This window comes from Rhipicephalus sanguineus, chromosome 10 (assembly GCF_013339695.2).
Source record: "Rhipicephalus sanguineus isolate Rsan-2018 chromosome 10, BIME_Rsan_1.4, whole genome shotgun sequence".
Lineage (NCBI taxonomy): Eukaryota > Metazoa > Arthropoda > Arachnida > Ixodida > Ixodidae > Rhipicephalus > Rhipicephalus sanguineus.
In genome coordinates this window covers 32,114,644-32,132,075 of record NC_051185.1, presented here as the reverse complement: position 1 = coordinate 32,132,075, position 17,432 = coordinate 32,114,644, and the positions used below count along the sequence as shown (strand labels likewise).

Genomic DNA, 17,432 nt, shown 5'->3' with positions numbered 1-17,432 from the left:
AAGCGTTCCCGTGTGACAGCGTGCGAATAACACTAGCGGCGAAGTATATTCCCTCAAAGTGCACTTAAGTTGCCCCGTGTGACAGGGGTGTTACTCTGCTTCGACTGGAGTATAAAGTTTTTCAGTGAGATGATTGTCAGGATTTCAACGACGATAGTATTTCTTGGGGAACTTAAGAAACGCAGATATTTTGGTCTGTCTGTCCGTCTTTCTGTTTGTCTGTCTGTCACCCGATTCAACCACCCTGCCAAAGTTGAAACTCTTGCTTACCGCCCACCCATATTGAACTGGTACGGCTGTTCATACTTGTGAACGTTGTCGATCAAAAAGTAAATATTACGCATATCTGAGGCGCAACATCACTAGGTAAGTATTAGGCGGTGTGTTTCTTTATTAGAAAATACATAGATACATAATTCTAAAGACACTGGTTTCTTAAGCTGCGGCTGCGGCTGCACTGAAAATACCATGCTATGCGCGCCGACGAAAGCCCTCTGCCATGGAGGAAGGAAACCCTCTGCACAAGCTCATGTTTCTCGATGTATTGCCAGATGGCGTCCATATCTCACGCAGCGTAGAGTTACTGTATATGCTACCTTTAGGTAGCAGAGTTGCGCATAGGTCTGCCAAGCAACCACCGCTATGCGCCGAAGCCACTGTACGTTTTTGCAGGCGACATGCCTACCGCGGCGCCGATCGACATGTTTGGCGTGTCGAAGGCCGGTGATTAACTGAACTGTCGATGTCTGGTGTCAATCCGATTCGCTGCAGCGGTGGCGTAAAAAAATACAAGAATTGGCCCAAGCGGCAGCTTCGCCGCAATGCATGGTTGCTAGCGGCGTTTGGAAGACAGATGGGCAACTCTGCTACCTAAAGGTAGCATATACAGGAACTCTAACGCAGCGTAGACGCGGCGCCTCCTCTATCGTCTTTACACGGCATTTGCAGCGGAGCACGCAGATACGCGGCCAATTTTTTAAGTAGTTGCCTTTCGTATACTGTCGCGCCGCTGATAAGAGTGTATGGAATGACGTATTAGTTCATGGGGGCTGGCTTGGCACCCCGTGACAGATGAAACCAAGACACTCATGGCACCACGAGTATGTACGAGCTCTGGCCAAACGTACTTTCACTGAGTGTTTTCATTTTCAGGTAAGGAATGGTCCACCGCTGGAATAACGACAAACAAGTCCGGAAACGTGACTGTCTGCACCTCGACGCACATGACTGCGTTTTCGCTGCTGCTGGTACGTAACTTGATACAGACCTGCCTCGCATTGCATCCATCTCGACAAAGTGCTTCTACAAATATTAGGGCAAATTTCGTCACACTAATTGAGCACATCTTTGTTTGTTGTTTGTTTGTTAGGTTTAATGACACATAAGCCGCTAAGGCTATCATGCGCGAAACACAAGTTACAAATTGGGTAAAAAGTTGTGTCTTGGGCACTTGAGTGAGAGGGAACGGGACGAATGGAATAACTGAATTCGCGCTGAAGGTTATGTTCGCAGTGTATTTGCATTCTCAGCGTTAATAATGTTGACGACGGTAATATAAGCTTTTTTTTTTGCGATCTTGTGTGGTATTCTGTAACAGTCCACTAAACGGACTGTCCATTTAAGCGTGCACTGATTAGATATTGATCGAAGCCATAATTTTATATTGGTGCTGGCCCGCCTGGTTTAGCCAATCATAGCGTGCCCAAATGAACAGTTCACTGAATGCACCCCTACAGAATACTACCCCTGCTCAGTGGTGAATAAATTAGGATCTCGCAATCGTGGAACTCATGAGGTACATATCCGTTACCTGCTTACGCTATACGGATTGCATGTCATTAGGTTGTTCTTCATCAATTGAGAATGGTCTTCGCCAATCAGTAAATGATTCTTCGTGTCGAAAAATACATCAAGGAGAAAGAAATGGATAACGTCCTATAGAAGGCTTTACGGGATCGCAGTATGAACAGCAGTTACAGACACGAAGTAAATACATAGGCAGCAAATATAGTCCTAAAATGTCAGAACAGTGATGTCGCATTCCAAGCTGGCGGATGACGATGCTTGTCGTTCATGGCTTACGAAGGCCATGCATACATATTGTAGGATCAGTAACCCAAACCTATCCACTTACAGGTGTTCAAACGTGAACGAATAATCACAGTTACGCAGACGTCATCTTCTTTTCGCGCTCTATAGCCCTTTAGGAATTCCTAATAATTATAATTGCCTGGTTGACATTAGTTACGTTACCGTGGAGTTATTATTGGCATGCCAAAGACTTTTCCAACGAGAACAGTCAACATCGGTGTTTCCAAAAACCCTGATATTCATCGTGCAGGCCATTTTCCTGCCTGAACAGCTTTCCTGGTCACATGCAGGGCGCATTACGAGCGTGCCAGCTTTGTTCCGAGATGGGGAACAAAAAAAAAGGTCACGAAAATCATTTCGATAGACGGTGCAGCAAACATGTTTGTATGCGGGTAGTCATCTCGCAAAGTTATCTGAAAAGATGCGAGTGGTTAAGAGTGCCCCGCTACTGAATCGATGTTTTGTTATCAGACAATGAAGTTTATGTTTATTGTGCGGTATGAATTACAGACGAATGCTTCTATAAAATTTCAATTTCGCTGGTACATGATGGCCATGAGCATGTGCCTGCTTTTTAAAGCTCGCTGTACCCATATAGTTAAAGATCGTGGCGAAGCGATATCACCCGTAAGAGCAAAACGGGCCACCAGAGTTTCACGCGCATTTGTGCGTGCTTGGAACAACGGTGTTCTTCTGAGTAATTGCACCAATTTTACAGTAACTGCGTTTTTGCCGGACGTGAGCTACTTCCGATTGACATATTTGTGAACTCTTCCTCCACTAGGATCCCCTTCCTGGAATGGTCACGGCACGTCACCACTACCGGATCCTCTCGCTCATATCTTACGTGGGCTGCATCATGTCTGTCGTCGGCCTCTTCTTCACCATACTGACCTACGCCCTTTTCAGGTGAGCTTCTGATTAAGAACGTTCGGTAGCCCGTCCATTTGCGCGATTTGCACGTCCTGACAATGTCGTTCACTTCGCTGTCACGTGGTAAAAGTGAGCAACAACATCTTCTCACTAGCGGTGACAGGTGTCTAAATGTCGCTGAAATATATGTGGACTACGCATAAGGCAGTGCAACGCGCTTTGTAATGTGCGTTTCTTGACAGCTCTGTAAATAAATAAAAGTGCGCGATTAATTTCACAGTGGCTGCTAGCAGAATGCTGCGCCAAGCACAGAACGAACTCTCGTCGTTCTTCTAGGCATGTGTGCTTTGAAGTTCTCTCAAGATCGCAAACGTTCAGAGCCTTCTATACTCAAGTCTCCTTATAATAAAGTGAACCTGTATTATCGGGTACAAAAAATTCGCTGTGCATTTTAATGCATAGTTATTTGAAGCAACAATGAATTTCAAGGACATTGTCGAGACGAAGGGCTGAAAATCTCACGCTATCTTAGTCAATCACTGTTGGATTTCAACTTCGCAATCTAGAAATAGTCCGCAAGGTATGTAATGAAAGCACAAAGTAGGTAAGCTTTGTTCATTGAGCCATTAGTATTGTTTACAGCCTCCTAAAATATGTTACCACCAATAATATGTCGCGAGTGTGTTGGGGCTTAACTTCTACTAACCTTTCATTATGAATAACTTAGTAATGCCTAAACCACTAGTTATCCAGCACATGGAGCAATTTGATTGCATAAATTCGATTCGTCGTTACGTTTAGAGTTCGCTAACCATAATCACCTACATCATCTTTTGACAGTTAGGAAAACCAGCGCACAGGGACACAGCCTTTCGCTAGACTGACACCTGTGTGATTGTGCACTGATTAAAAAAAATTTTTAACGTACTAGCAATTACAGCTTTACTCATATTGTTAACAAACATACTAAGAACCCGGAAGCAACATTTTTTAAACATGTTTGGACAGTAACTAGCTTATGTAATGCGGTCCTGTACAAAGGGTTGGGGGCCAGAGACAGCATTTTATTTGTTCTCGTTTTGTTCTCGCAACGGTGCCCGGGTGTTTTCGTTTGACTGCCCAGGTAACGGCTCTGGCTTTTGGCTCAGGGTCTCTCGAAGGTCGCCAACAACGGGACCTAAATCAATAAGGGTGGATACGTGGGCTTCTTGGTAGTGGGTCACTTCTTAAGCTCCGTTGTAGCACAGCTGTCACGTGATGGTGAGTGGTACGAACATCGCTGGAAAACAAAAATGAACGCTTGTAGCAAGTTAGCGCTGTGTATTGTCGTATATGCTACAATGAAGGTTATGAAACGGGACCTAAAAGTGCTTCATGAATCATAAAGCATCAGCATCAGCATATGTAGCCATGCAAACTGTCCTATTGTCGCTGCTTTCTCTGCTAACAGATGCCTCAACAAGGACAGATCGGGCAAGATCCTGCTCAACTTGTGTTCGGCCATGCTCCTGCTGAATGTATCCTTCCTGGTGGGCTCGCTACACGAGCGCTTCCCCAGGCTCGAGCTGTGCCTGGGTACGGCCGTGGCCACTCACTACTTCCTGCTCGCCTGCCTCGCCTGGATGGGTGTCGAGGCCTCGAACATGTACCAGATGCTGGTGCACGTGTTCGCTACGTCCGAGACGTGCTTCATGCTCAAGCGCATCCTTGTCGCTTGGGGTAAGCGATCGCGCTGTTCATGCTACATGCCGTCAGGTAAACTTGGCGCCTGTAGGGACCGAACCTACAACCTTCGAATAATGCGTCCGATAATCTTGGTAGAGAGAGCATCGGACGCGTTATCCGAAGGCTGTAGGTTCGGTCCAATTTAATTCCAATTCATTTATGCCATAGCTACTAAGCTGTTGTTAAATACTAAAAATATTGTCCCCTATTCCTTCCTTGGCTTTATTGGCTAACAAGGAAACAAGCCGTTGATCCATTACCCTTCTTTCGTTCATTCACAGCGAGGGTATAGTTCCTGCAGGCTTGATGCCTTTAGGTGGCATGCGAGTGTTCATTGGGCAGATCCCACCTGTAAAAACGATGCTGTGCTGCGTGACGCCAGCTGGCAAAAAAAAAAAGAATTCCACACTCGCTGTCACGGCTACAAAGGGGGCTGGCTTACACTCCCATGGTTAGATACCCACAAATGCTCAGAGAAGTGGACGGGAGGACGACCGCCACCGTAGGTGAATGGGCAGAGCGTCGGAAGTGTTATTCGAAGTAAAATGGCAACTTGGGCGAGTTGGTATCGGTTCATACTTCAAATATCAGCGCACCAACAAAACGAGCACACTAAAGCGGAGGAAACGACGCACACAACAAGCGCTGAAAGGGGCCCTTGTACTAGAAATAAACTGGAGTAAAATGGCAACTTGGGCGAGTTGGTATCGGTTCATACTTCAAATATCAGCGCACCAACAAAACGAGCACACTAAAGCGGAGGAAACGACGCACACAACAAGCGCTGAAAGGGGCCCTTGTACTAGAAATAAACTGGAGTAAAATGGCAACTTGGGCGAGTTGGTATCGGTTCATACTTCAAATTTGAAGTATGAACCGATACCAACTCGCCCAAGTTGCCATTTTACTCCAGTTTATTTCTAGTACAAGGGCCCCTTTCTGCGCTTGTTGTGTGCGTCGTTTCCTCCGCTTTAGTGTGCGCGTTTTGTTGGTGCGCTGATATTTGAAGTATGAACCGATACCAACTCGCCCAAGTTGCCATTTTACTCCAGTTTATTTCTAGTACAAGGGCCCCTTTCAACGCTTGTTGTGTGCGTCGTTTCCTCCGCTTTAGTGTGCTCGTTTTGTTGGTGCGCTGATATTTGAAGTATGAACCGATACCAACTCGCCCAAGTTGCCATTTTACTCCAGTTTATTTCTAGTACAAGGGCCCCTTTCAGCGCTTGTTGTGTGCGTCGTTTCCTCCGCTCTAGTGTGCTCGTTTTGTTGGTGCGCTGATATTTGAAGTATGAACCGATACCAACTCGCCCAAGTTGCCATTTTACTCCAGTTTATTTCTAGTACAAGGGCCCCTTTCAGCGCTTGTTGTGTGCGTCGTTTCCTCCGCTTTAGTGTGCGCGTTTTGTTGGTGCGCTGATATTTGAAGTATGAACCGATACCAACTCGCCCAAGTTGCCATTTTACTCCAGTTTATTTCTAGTACAAGGGCCCCTTTCAACGCTTGTTGTGTGCGTCGTTTCCTCCGCTTTAGTGTGCTCGTTTTGTTGGTGCGCTGATATTTGAAGTATGAACCGATACCAACTCGCCCAAGTTGCCATTTTACTCCAGTTTATTTCTAGTACAAGGGCCCCTTTCAGCGCTTGTTGTGTGCGTCGTTTCCTCCGCTCTAGTGTGCTCGTTTTGTTGGTGCGCTGATATTTGAAGTATGAACCGATACCAACTCGCCCAAGTTGCCATTTTACTCCAGTTTATTTCTAGTACAAGGGCCCCTTTCAGCGCTTGTTGTGTGCGTCGTTTCCTCCGCTTTAGTGTGCTCGTTTTGTTGGTGCGCTGATATTTGAAGTATGTTATTCGAAGGTTGTAGCTTCGGCCCCTGCCGGCGGCAACTTGTGTTTTCATCCATTTCAATGCGCTTACACTCAGATCCTAATTACTATACTACAGTTAAAGGCTGCCAGTAATGTCGCCTATACTTTGGCTTCATTGTCTGTTGCTTTCATTGGGATGTATCTAACAATGAAAACGAGCCCTTCATTAAATCCCCATATTTGTTCCATTCCCTGGAAGGGACAAATTTCTAGGGGCATGGTCTAGTGCAGGTTGAACACAGGATCTGAATCGCATTGCTGCAGTATTTAGTGACTCCCGCATATTGCCGTTACTGCGAGAGTTGCTTCGCGCTGCACCGCACTGGCGTCTCTGCCCTTTCTGCGTTTCTCTACAGCCTCCTTCACTTCTATCACATTTCATTCCATCTGCCGTTTACATAACGCACAGCAGTGAGCCGATACTTGCACTTGCTGACTTTCCTCTCTTACCCTGTATTTACCCTCCTACTCCGTGTGAATACTACAGTCAATGAAAACAACGACCACTTAGATGAAATCAGTGTGGCTACCCATGGACAAGTGTGGGAGTTGCGAGCATAGGTCATATCGGTGCAAGCTCCCTTTTTATGTGCCTTCATCTTTCCCCCTTTTACTTGGGCGCTTTACTTAGAAATAAGAGTACACTTTTCGCTGTTCTTTCCGTGCCTTCATTTTGTGCGTCCTTTAGGAACTTTCCAGTAATTCCATTTACAGCAATAGTCAAGAACTTGACAACTCAATTTGGGACCTTAACTAAATACCATATCTGCGTCCACTTGGACTTGTCCCTTATACGTTTGCTTATAAACAATATCGTGTTTTACAGGAATCCCGGCTGTGGTCGTTGGAACATGTCTGGCCATAGACTTGGAGCCTTACAGGAATCGAGATGACTAGTAAGTTTGCAGTGAGGGTGGACAATCGATGAGGGGCAAAAATGCGGTTTGAATTTCGGTGTGTGGTAAAATTTACTGTAAGTAACTGAGGCGATAGCTCTAATGAATACAGATACTCTAACGCATCAATGATGAAGTTGCGCAAGGCCATGACTTTGGGCATGAGGTAACTATATACAGTTTATCAAACAATTGTATTCCCAATATGCACTCTAGAACCACGCGCTGAAACGTGGGCCGCTCGTCTCTTCACGAATAACAAGCTATGATAAATCGAATTTGATAATTAGACGTACTGGTAGTTACCAAGACAGCACAGTTGCTCAACATGTGCCAAACTGGTGTATACATGTGCCGAACTGGTGTAAACATGTGCCGAACTGATGTAAACGTGGTCCGCCAGATGTGATAAAAGTGCCCAAAAATGAAATATAACGTGAAACAACGTCGAAAAAGGCTGAATTATTATTATTTATAAACGCAACCTTTTCTCAGATGACTCAAACACGTTCAATTCTGCTACCGTGGCGATGCCTACACGTAAAATCGAGCAAAATACGAACGTATCAAAGATAACATCTTTCTTTTGCTGCACTAAGAAATATTCCATTACGGCCTGATAATCATCGACAAGAACTCACTACATAATTTACATAACAGCATACGTTTTAAGCGAGGTTGGCATCACGCAATGGTCAAGTACCCACTCGCAAAGGTTGCACTGAAGATCTTATTCTAAATATGTCCAGCGCAAAGAAACAAAGACAAGGGGAAGACACATAAACCACAGATTGGCGCTGACTTCAAACTACATTTATTGAAAAGCACGAAGCAAGGTTTTATACATGAGCGCTTCTTCACATCTCGAGATGCATTATGGCTTACCATATAAAAACTGCATTTCTTTGACAGTTATATACACAATCGGAGCACTTACACAGTTAACACCAGATTTTTAATGTGAGCCGCCTCTATTTACCTTCCAATTTTTGCTTTGGCACGCTTGACAAAGGTCGCGTCATCATTTACATGCGTTGCAGTGATTTGCTAGGTGTGAATGTCATAGTTTTTTTTTTTTCGTCTTCTCTGTAGCTGCGTGATATCTTCCAAAAACCAATTCATCTACTACATCGCATTCCTGGGGATATCCTGCTTCATCCTGTTCGTCAACCTACTCGTCTTCATCATGGTCACACGCGTGCTGTTCAAGCCTCGCATGGCCGAAGCCAACACGAGCAAATCGGCCAACCACAACTCGTGCTCGGCTTCCAGCCCGTCAAGCGCTGCAGCCAACCCTCCAATCACCGCGGCCCAGGTCCGGGGCGCCTTCACCGTCATGACCCTGCTCGGGGTTACGTGGATATTCGGCTTGTTCGCGGTGGGCGAAGCCAAGACCGTGTTCCAGTACGTCTTCTGCGTGTGCAACTCGATGCAGGGCTTCCTCATCTTCGTGGTGAGGGTGCTGCAGTACCCGGAGGCCCGCGCTTCGTGGGCGCAGCTGGTCACCACGGGAACGTTCAAGAAGCACCGAGGCGGTGCGGTGCCCGCGGGTTCCTGGTGCGCCAACTCGAATCCCAAGCAGAACAGCCACTCGTCGATGGTGCGGGTCACGTCCAGCAGCACGGACAGCACGAGCACCGTGGTGTTCAATAGCAACATCTGGAGCAAGGGAGGCAACGGCGGTGCGCCGGGCGCCAGGGACCACCCAGCCAGGCTGCCCCGTTTCTCTGGTGTCGGAAAATTGCTTAAGAACTCGAACGTGCAGAAGGACGACAAGAATTCGGGCACGCTGACTAAGAAGAAAAAGCCCTCCCACAAGGTGAATCTTTAATCTTAAGCAGAGCTGTTTAAGCTTAGCTTCCAGCCGTCGCCGGTGACCGCTCAAAACTCGGCGCAGCTGAACAAAACTCGGTGCAGCTGTGATAGTATAGTATAGCAACGGGTTGGGAAAGGGGAGAAAGAGTGAGAGGAAGGAGGAAGAGAGAGAGGGTAAAACATAGTCATGTATAGTATAGTATACAAAGGGGGTAGGAAAAGAAGGTGAAGGGGGCGAGGAGAGAAAAGAGGAGAGGACAGGGTGAGCATAGCATAGCCTTTTATAGTATAGTATAGCAAGGGAATAGGAAAGGTAGGTGAGCGTGAGGCGGAGTTATATGACGGTCAGTAGGAGGGGAAAATCACATGCTCCGTTGTTCCCTTAGTCTTCGCACTACCAGGGCTTAGCTTCCCCAATTTTTCTTGTCCGGATAATGTGATGTTTGCAGCTACGTGCACTCAAGTTTGTCGACAGCTTCGTCACAGATGAAATCAAGTTCACTGATTGAAAATCTCTTCACCCAATGTCGCCCAGTTGCATAATTATTCCTAACCCTGCTCATTATTTACTTGAATTACCGAAGTTTCATTGCGCTATACTAATATATGTCATTCTTCAGCACCGAGTGTGATATGCACAGCCAATAAGAATTGGGCTCAGGATTATATTTCCCGTTTTTCAACACGCCTTTTTTTTCTACTTTTTACCCACAAGTGCTATATATGCAACGCCACGAATTTATTTCTTCATAATATAATATTGTTTTTTAGTTGTTTCCGTGACATTCATCTTTTGTTTCAAAATTCGGTGCTGCGGGCCCTAAAGGATCAGTAGGGGCATTTACCTGATATAACGTATAACTAGTTGGGCGTACATTGCATATTGTAGAGTTAGACTAAGAAACAGTCACTTTTGCTTCAAGGAATTACATAACGATCAGCTTTTATGATTTCAAGTAGCATAAGATTACGAAACAACTAAAAGTGGTATTATTGGCTGGTAAAGGACAATTCAATAACTGTAGTCTCACAGGCACGCACGTTTAATATTTGTAATTTTGTGCAGACTATGACGTCTGAAATTCTTCAAAAGTAACGTGAATCTTTTTGACCATTGGGCCAGTTTAAGTTTGTCCTTGGAAGCACGATAGGTCCACTCGCTTTATCAGTTCGCACATTGTTTCAAAATTTCAACCGTAATTTTTTGACACCCTCACTTTCGCTCTCCCAGGTGGTTATCGAGGAGCCCGATTCCAAGGAGAACCACAAGGAGTTCTACTCTTCCGAACACCAAGTCCCATCAATGGTCCCCGACCTGTACTCTGGCCAAGAGCAGCAAATCATGAAGACCAACACGTTGAGGGTATCGGAACCCGTAAACCAGTACCACGACCAGTCACGCAACATGCCCACAACCATAGGCCTCGTGGGTGACCAGAAGGCGCACATCTTGTTCGCCTACGCCGGCGGCGAAACAACGCCCATTCGTATCAACGGCATCGTGCAGTCTCCACTGGACAAGCCCAAGCTGGAGTCCTTCAGCACATTCCAGAGGCCCTCTCCCGTGCCCGCGAGCACACCGAGTGTACCAGAACTCCCTCACTTCTGGAACGTCCCTACGGAGGCGGCGACAGTGGTGGCGGAGCCTTCTCTACCTGCGGGTTCGGATCGCGACCCTCTCCGTAGCTCACTGAAGACGACTACCGAAGAGACGTCGTTTACGATAGCGAAAGGAGCCGGCGTTACGGTGGCGTCCTGAAAGACTGAATAGCTACGAGTGACTACTGTGTTCACGGCCCTTTTGTTTTCCGATTGATCTCCCCGGTGATAAAACCAACTGTGAGGTTGTAGCCTTGGGTGTACCACCAGATTATGTGCCACTCGCTCCTGGCCGGCTTGTGCCGTGGGCCCTTTGGTGAAGACTAGAACAGCAACGTTCCGGCGATGCCCACATCCCAGACCGGAAAGCTAATGGACGCGAAGGCGTGGTCTGATCATTTTGGTACGTGAGTGCAGTGGCCGTCTGTTAGCCGGCGACCACAAGGAGCACCTATCTAGCTGCATTGTCGGCGATGCATTGTTCGACGCGAACGCGTCCATTTCACGTCACACAACCAGTGCGCCGCTATGAAGTGAGAAAATTACAGAATGACGTGGAATAGCGTACAAAACTGGGCTAGTTGGTTCATTTTCATGGTAAAAGCTGCGCAACAAGACGGAAACACGAGAAGAAGGACACAGGACAGGCGATGAACTAACAACTGTCGGGTTTATTACACAGAAAGGATTAAATACAAATAGACTGACTACGCGCGCATCCTCATAATACAGATATTTGTCACATTTTTCGAGGAGGCTGATTTCACTGTCATGAAGATAGAGGAATGGGGCGGAAATGGAAAGATCTTTACCATGATGCCATGACGAAGCTGTTTTTCATGCGCAGTCCTTTGAAGAAAACCTGTAAACCGGAATGACTCTGCAGAATCGTCTGGCGACCCGACTTGAACGAGATGGCGCCGCGGGGTGGAAATGTGCCCTTGGTGTTCAAACGCTGAAACCGAAATAGTGTCAATGGAGGTGTAAAAAATAAAAGAAGCCTGGCGAAGGAGTGATTGTGCGTGTACGTACTGTGCGCGAGCACGACTTGGAGCAGTGGTCTATACTACAGATGTGCGCCTTCAGATGCCGTGTTGTTTCTGACAGTTCAGTGATGCCAGTCGGACGAAATTGAAAACCAGTGAGGAATCGAGTGTGTCAACTTGTTGTTTGTTCTTGTTGTTACTAAGCCTTGACCCCGAACATTCAGCCACGACCTTGGCCAAAGGAAGGAAGAAAGAAAGCTGCGGTGTTGTGTGCTCTCGACATTTTTAGCGGCGGTGGTTTGCCACTGACTGTATAGCCCCATTTTAATCGTTATCAAGAAAGAAAATTTCCAACTGTCCTACATGTTCGACAAATCAATTTGTACGTGTACCGAACTTTCAGTGAATGCGCGTGGATGCTATATTTGACATCCTTCAGCTCTGCTCATTAATACTTGATATGCTGTTTTCAACCTGTGACTCTGAGCAAGGCGTGTAAGGATGCCGGCTCGCCTTCGTTAAATTGGAGTCCGCGTTGTGCTTAAATTCACCGGCAGCAAAAGCATATTCGTAAGTTTCATATGCGAACTATTTTTCTCATTATCCGCGCCCATCAGCACTTCGCAAAGTTAATTTATTCTTCACAAGCGCATACAAAACGTTGTGGGGAATTAGAGGCGAAGGTTTAGAGGCCGCTGCTGAGCTCTAGGACGCAGGATTGATTCCCGGCTACCACGGCAGCATTATGATTCGGGCAAAACACAAAACGAAGCATGCGTATGCTTCGATGAAGGAGATAAGTAAAAATCTAGCTGCTTGGGCTTGTGGGTACATACCGCTTGTTGGTAAAAAAGGGACGGAGTAGGCTCGAAAGAACCCTGCGTGGTCAGAATTAATGTGTAGTCTCCCATTACAATGCGCCCCGCAATGATATGGTAGTTTTCGTACGTAAGACGCCTCATTTTTTTTAACCAAGCACACAGCATTGTTAGTTTGCGTAAAGAGCCGGGCACACACTTCGTTCTTTATCTCTAGATGCAAACGGGAGCTCCGGGTCCGTTTCCGCGTTTGAAGTCAGACGCGCCCGATAACAAATCGCCGATTCACTTCGCGGACGGAGCGTCACGTGACCCAGTGGTCCCCTTAATGCGCCGCCCGTAAGATCAGCGCACGCTGCATCTGCTGAGGGGTAGATTAGTGTCGGTTCAACTTGTCGACTTCGGTTCGAAAACTGTCGACAGCGCTAACGTTTAGCGTCTACTGGAAGCATTCGGGGATAGTTGCGCGGTGACCCATGAACAACTTCTTAAAATACGAAGACCGAGCGTGCTAATTTCTCCGGCCGTTTCCCGTCGTTACGGACACAATTCGTGACGACGGCAATCTGTTAACGTGGCGTAGTGAGGAAATAAGCTCTCCATTGGTCCACATACGAAAGCTATCAGGGGTGAATTGTCTCCAACCCTGCTTTGCCACGCAGTCGCAAGCCTATGCCGCCTTGTCTCGCGTAACTATCGTGCGCTATCAACTGAATTCTCTTAGCCTTGTACGTTTTAGACTGTGCAAGGGGAGGTAACAGCGTGTAGCCGAAAAGCGCGCAATCCTGATAGGCTCAACGTTTAGTGGTGACATTGTTCCCTTCTTTGACGAAGACATAAGTGGCGAGTAGGAGATAGAGCTTGTAGGAAGGGTTGCGAAGGCGAGAAGGAAACCCTTCTCACGTCTTTGTGTTAGGAGTGGTTTAGGCGCCCTTTTAAGCTTTCAAAAAATAGGCCACGCGTTTCACCACGACGTCAGTACCTTCGAAGGACGAGGTGTGATACGAGTCGGCATTCCTGTACACCTTGCTCACTGCCTTGGGGGAAAGCGTGGCCGTGAAGGTAAGACTGATCCTTGTAACATGCATGTTTTTACATGTTACACCCATGTTTGTATGTACAAAAATATCCTGCCTGCATCTAATTTCTTGATACGCATACACACGTACATTTCCAAGGTTCCTTAATATCAGTGGAGTCATGTTTGTGCTCATAAAGTTTGTTTTCTACGTTCTTGAGCGTGCTACTTTTCACGTGTGCATGAGTGGTTGTCTGAGATAATAAAATAACGCAGTGCCTGTTCGTGGGCCATATTGCGGCGCATTTAAACGCCTCTCACTGAGTTCGTAGAAACGTTGAAGCCGGATTTGGTTTGAGGTCAGCCAGTTGAGCCAGTAGGGCTACATTGACTGATGTTTTTGTAGAATAAAAACTTATTTACTTTATTATGTCATTCAAACAAATTTGCTCACATTAATTGCCGGTTAATGTTTCGTGATCCGAGCACCAGACTGTGACATGTACAGCAGCCTGTAAGGCACTACAACGTGATGGTTGTTTAGAATCGTTGAAGCATTAAACGATCCTGTTCGTTTCATTGCCTAGTTTGTGAAAGTTCAGGATAACGTATTTTGAAGGTTTGGAGGTTATGACACACGAAGCTAGATTTAAAAAAAGGTAGGCGAAAGAATATCGCTTTCTACGATACTGCATATTTTACATAATTGTCGGTTCAGGTAAATTTAGAGCCTACGCTACTATTTTCCTATCCCGTGACCCCATTGCCCCGGTCAAAAATATTTAATTACCTGATTTTCGTAATTTCAGTAGTCACCGTATTCGCCCAACAGCGATACACTGTTGTCATTTTTTTTGCAAGAAGAAATTATGCGATCAATATCTTCATTAGTACAACAGTTCGTGTGATTTATACTAGGTACAAAAGGGAAAATAATTTGAGTAGGCTCTAGCTACGCTAGCGAGAAAAACCAGGGATTGGAGTCTGGACAAAAGTATGCTAATGTTTTTGCCACTACAATGTGATGTTTTCTAGCTCTTTGTTGTTTTTTTGTTTGTTCTTTTTTTATCGAATAAAGGAACTGTCCAGTGCCAGTCGTACAACATGTCATGGGAAGCTTTGTAAAAAGGGCCCACACGTAATTTCTCACACGCTTAAATATGTTATACTTTCACTGATTTGTACTTTGACTGATTTGCACTTTCACTGATTTGTACAACTGAAAGTTGTACTTTCACTGTACTACATTTAGTGTTTATGAAAAGTTCTTAGCTTCATTTGCGTCTCGTTCAAACTTAGTTATCGCGTCGAAGTGTGTTGTTCCTGTTCTTGCTTGGAAAAACTGCCTGTCCTATGTACTATTGCCACCTTCGTTTTTTTTCTTGCTTGACCCCAGGACGTAGAACGTACACCTGTAAAAGCGTAACTGCTATATCGCCATTCGTTGTGTGTATGTGTCTACGGATATGTCTGCATCGCGCGTCCGTGATTCTCATTGTGTACATCACTACGCGACATCTTTTTTTTTTTCGCTCTCTTCTACCATCTTCCTGTACGGGCGGCGAAATAATTCCGTCCTTTGTTTTGACGTGCCCCGATTTACTCCAGTGATGTGCAGGAGGAGGGGGAAACTAAGTTTACTGTGTATGGCGATCACCCGATGAAATATGAAAGAAACTATTACATTCCAATTAAAGGCGTTTCCTGACATCGTGTCAAGTTTATTTTGCGCCCAGGGGACAAACCGACGTATCCAATGAGGTTGTGCGAAACGATTACATAGTGGCTGAGATGGTGTAATTGTCTCACGGTTTTGACTGGGCGGAACTAAAGTGGTCAAATAAAAATGTCGCTGATGACAAAGTTTTCCCGAGTACACTCATGAACTTTTGCATCAGCGACGTTATTTTGTTTGGACCAGCGTGGATTCCTTCAAGCCTATATCTTTTGCCAGAAGTTTCGTGGTGCTTGGCTTTTCTCGTAGTTTCCTATATTATTGAGGGAACTCTGGCGCTGCGATCGTTCAGCAACCAGGGAAATGATGAGTTGTACAGCCGCGCCCACGCCTGTGTATAGCGGGCGAGCAGACGACCCCGCTGTGCGGGGCGACACCTTGCGGCAGTTGCAGGCTCTGACGTGGTGTGCCTAGGAGCATGCGCGCCCTTGTAGATGCGTTGCACGAGTGACAACGTTGAAAAGTGCGCTTGTTTAACCGAAGATGCACGCTCCCTCGGGGCGCTGTCAGCACCTCGATTCCAAAAGACTCGTTGCGACTGATAATACGCACCTGAGTGAGTCGCAACGTGTTATCGACGCGCATGTTATCAGTCGGAACGCGTCATCTTTTGGAATCGAGGTGCCGACAATTCTGAGGGAGCGGGCACCTTCGGTTAAACAAGCGCACTTTTCAACGTTGTCACTCCTGAAAAGCAGGTCTGCATCACTATAAGAGCGTGCATGCTCCTAGGCACTCCACGTCAGAGCCCACAACTGCCGCAAGGTGTCGCCCCGCAGAGGAAGGCTGGCTACTCGCGCGCGATACACAGACGTGGACGCGGCTGTACATGAATTTGCCTAGCCTTCGTGCTTGCGGCTTCGAACGCACTCGTGGCTTTTCTTGTTGTTGTGCTTTGGCTTTTGTTTCGTATGAAAGAGTGGACTATCAAGCAACGTCTAATGTCACGTATAATGAATAGAAAAGTATTGTCTAACGTACCATACGAAGAGTCCTTCCGTGGCCCGGAACCCTGGAACAGTTTCAATTCGGGAGGCAGGCAGGCTGTCTTACATGCGCCGCCTTCTTACAGCCGATCCTTGGCGGTATTTTGTAAGCATTCCTAAAACGGACGGAGGCGGTCCGTCCGTTTGAGTCGCACGCGATTGGTCAATGTCAGCCGTGACGAAACGAAACGGATACGCAAGAAACCGTCTCAAGTGCCTACGTTTCAATCTAATCCAAGCCGCCTGGAAGCCATTTTAATTCATCCGTTTCGTTTCGGACGATCTCCGAGACCGTCCGAAACGAAACGGATGGATTAAAATGGCTTCCAGACGGCTTGGATTGGATTGAAACGTAGACACTTGAGACGGTTTCTTGCGTATCCGTCCATCCGTTTTGTTTCGTCGCGGCGCTCGTCACGGCTCACATTGACCAACTTACTGACAACTGAACATTATCGGGGGGTAACTCATGGGATCCGGACCTACATCACATTGACCAATCGCGTGCGACTCAAACGGACGGGTCGCCTCAGTCCGTTTTAGGAATGCTTACAAAATACCGCCACTGATACTTGTCTGCGCGCGAACAACATCGCTTGATCATCGCTTGGTCGCCGGCACGACGGAACTCGAAGAAAGAAAAGGTTTTATCTCTCGTTACTATAGCAACCGGCGCATCGCGAGAAATCTTATCTAGGTCAGTGGCGTAGATAGCGTGGTCAGTGGACGCGCGTGGAAGAGCGTCCTACGGCTGGTGAGACCTGCCGAGTTAGTCACGTGACCACGTGTCGTTGAATTCAGATTTCCCGCGAACGGCCTGTTTTTATAGCGAGGCGAGATAATTCTTTTTTTTTTTTTTTTGCGGCCTTGGATGTTTCGTCGCAGCTCCGATATATATTCCGTGACGTACATTATTCGAAACGCTTTGGAAACTGTGCAAGAACTTCGCTCAGCAAAATGTGTAAGCCCGCGAGTCTCGTGCTTGGATTTCGTCGTCTTAAACGTGTCCTCCGCGATTGGCT

At 46.6% G+C, this 17,432-nt stretch overlaps 1 protein-coding gene across 1 annotated transcript in view; it reads left to right on the top strand.

The window, feature by feature from the left end:
- LOC119406316 (adhesion G protein-coupled receptor E2) overlaps positions 1–15,395 on the top strand; it is a 66,242-nt gene extending 50,847 nt beyond the window's left edge. The window contains exons 14-19 of the mRNA XM_037673053.2: positions 1,153–1,247; positions 2,876–3,000; positions 4,415–4,683; positions 7,384–7,453; positions 8,546–9,272; positions 10,500–15,395. Coding sequence (XP_037528981.1) covers positions 1,153–1,247; positions 2,876–3,000; positions 4,415–4,683; positions 7,384–7,453; positions 8,546–9,272; positions 10,500–11,027 — 1,814 coding nt within the window. The 3' untranslated portion in view covers positions 11,028–15,395. The remainder of the gene's footprint in view (positions 1–1,152; positions 1,248–2,875; positions 3,001–4,414; positions 4,684–7,383; positions 7,454–8,545; positions 9,273–10,499) is intronic.
- Positions 15,396–17,432: the final 2,037 nt, after the last annotated feature.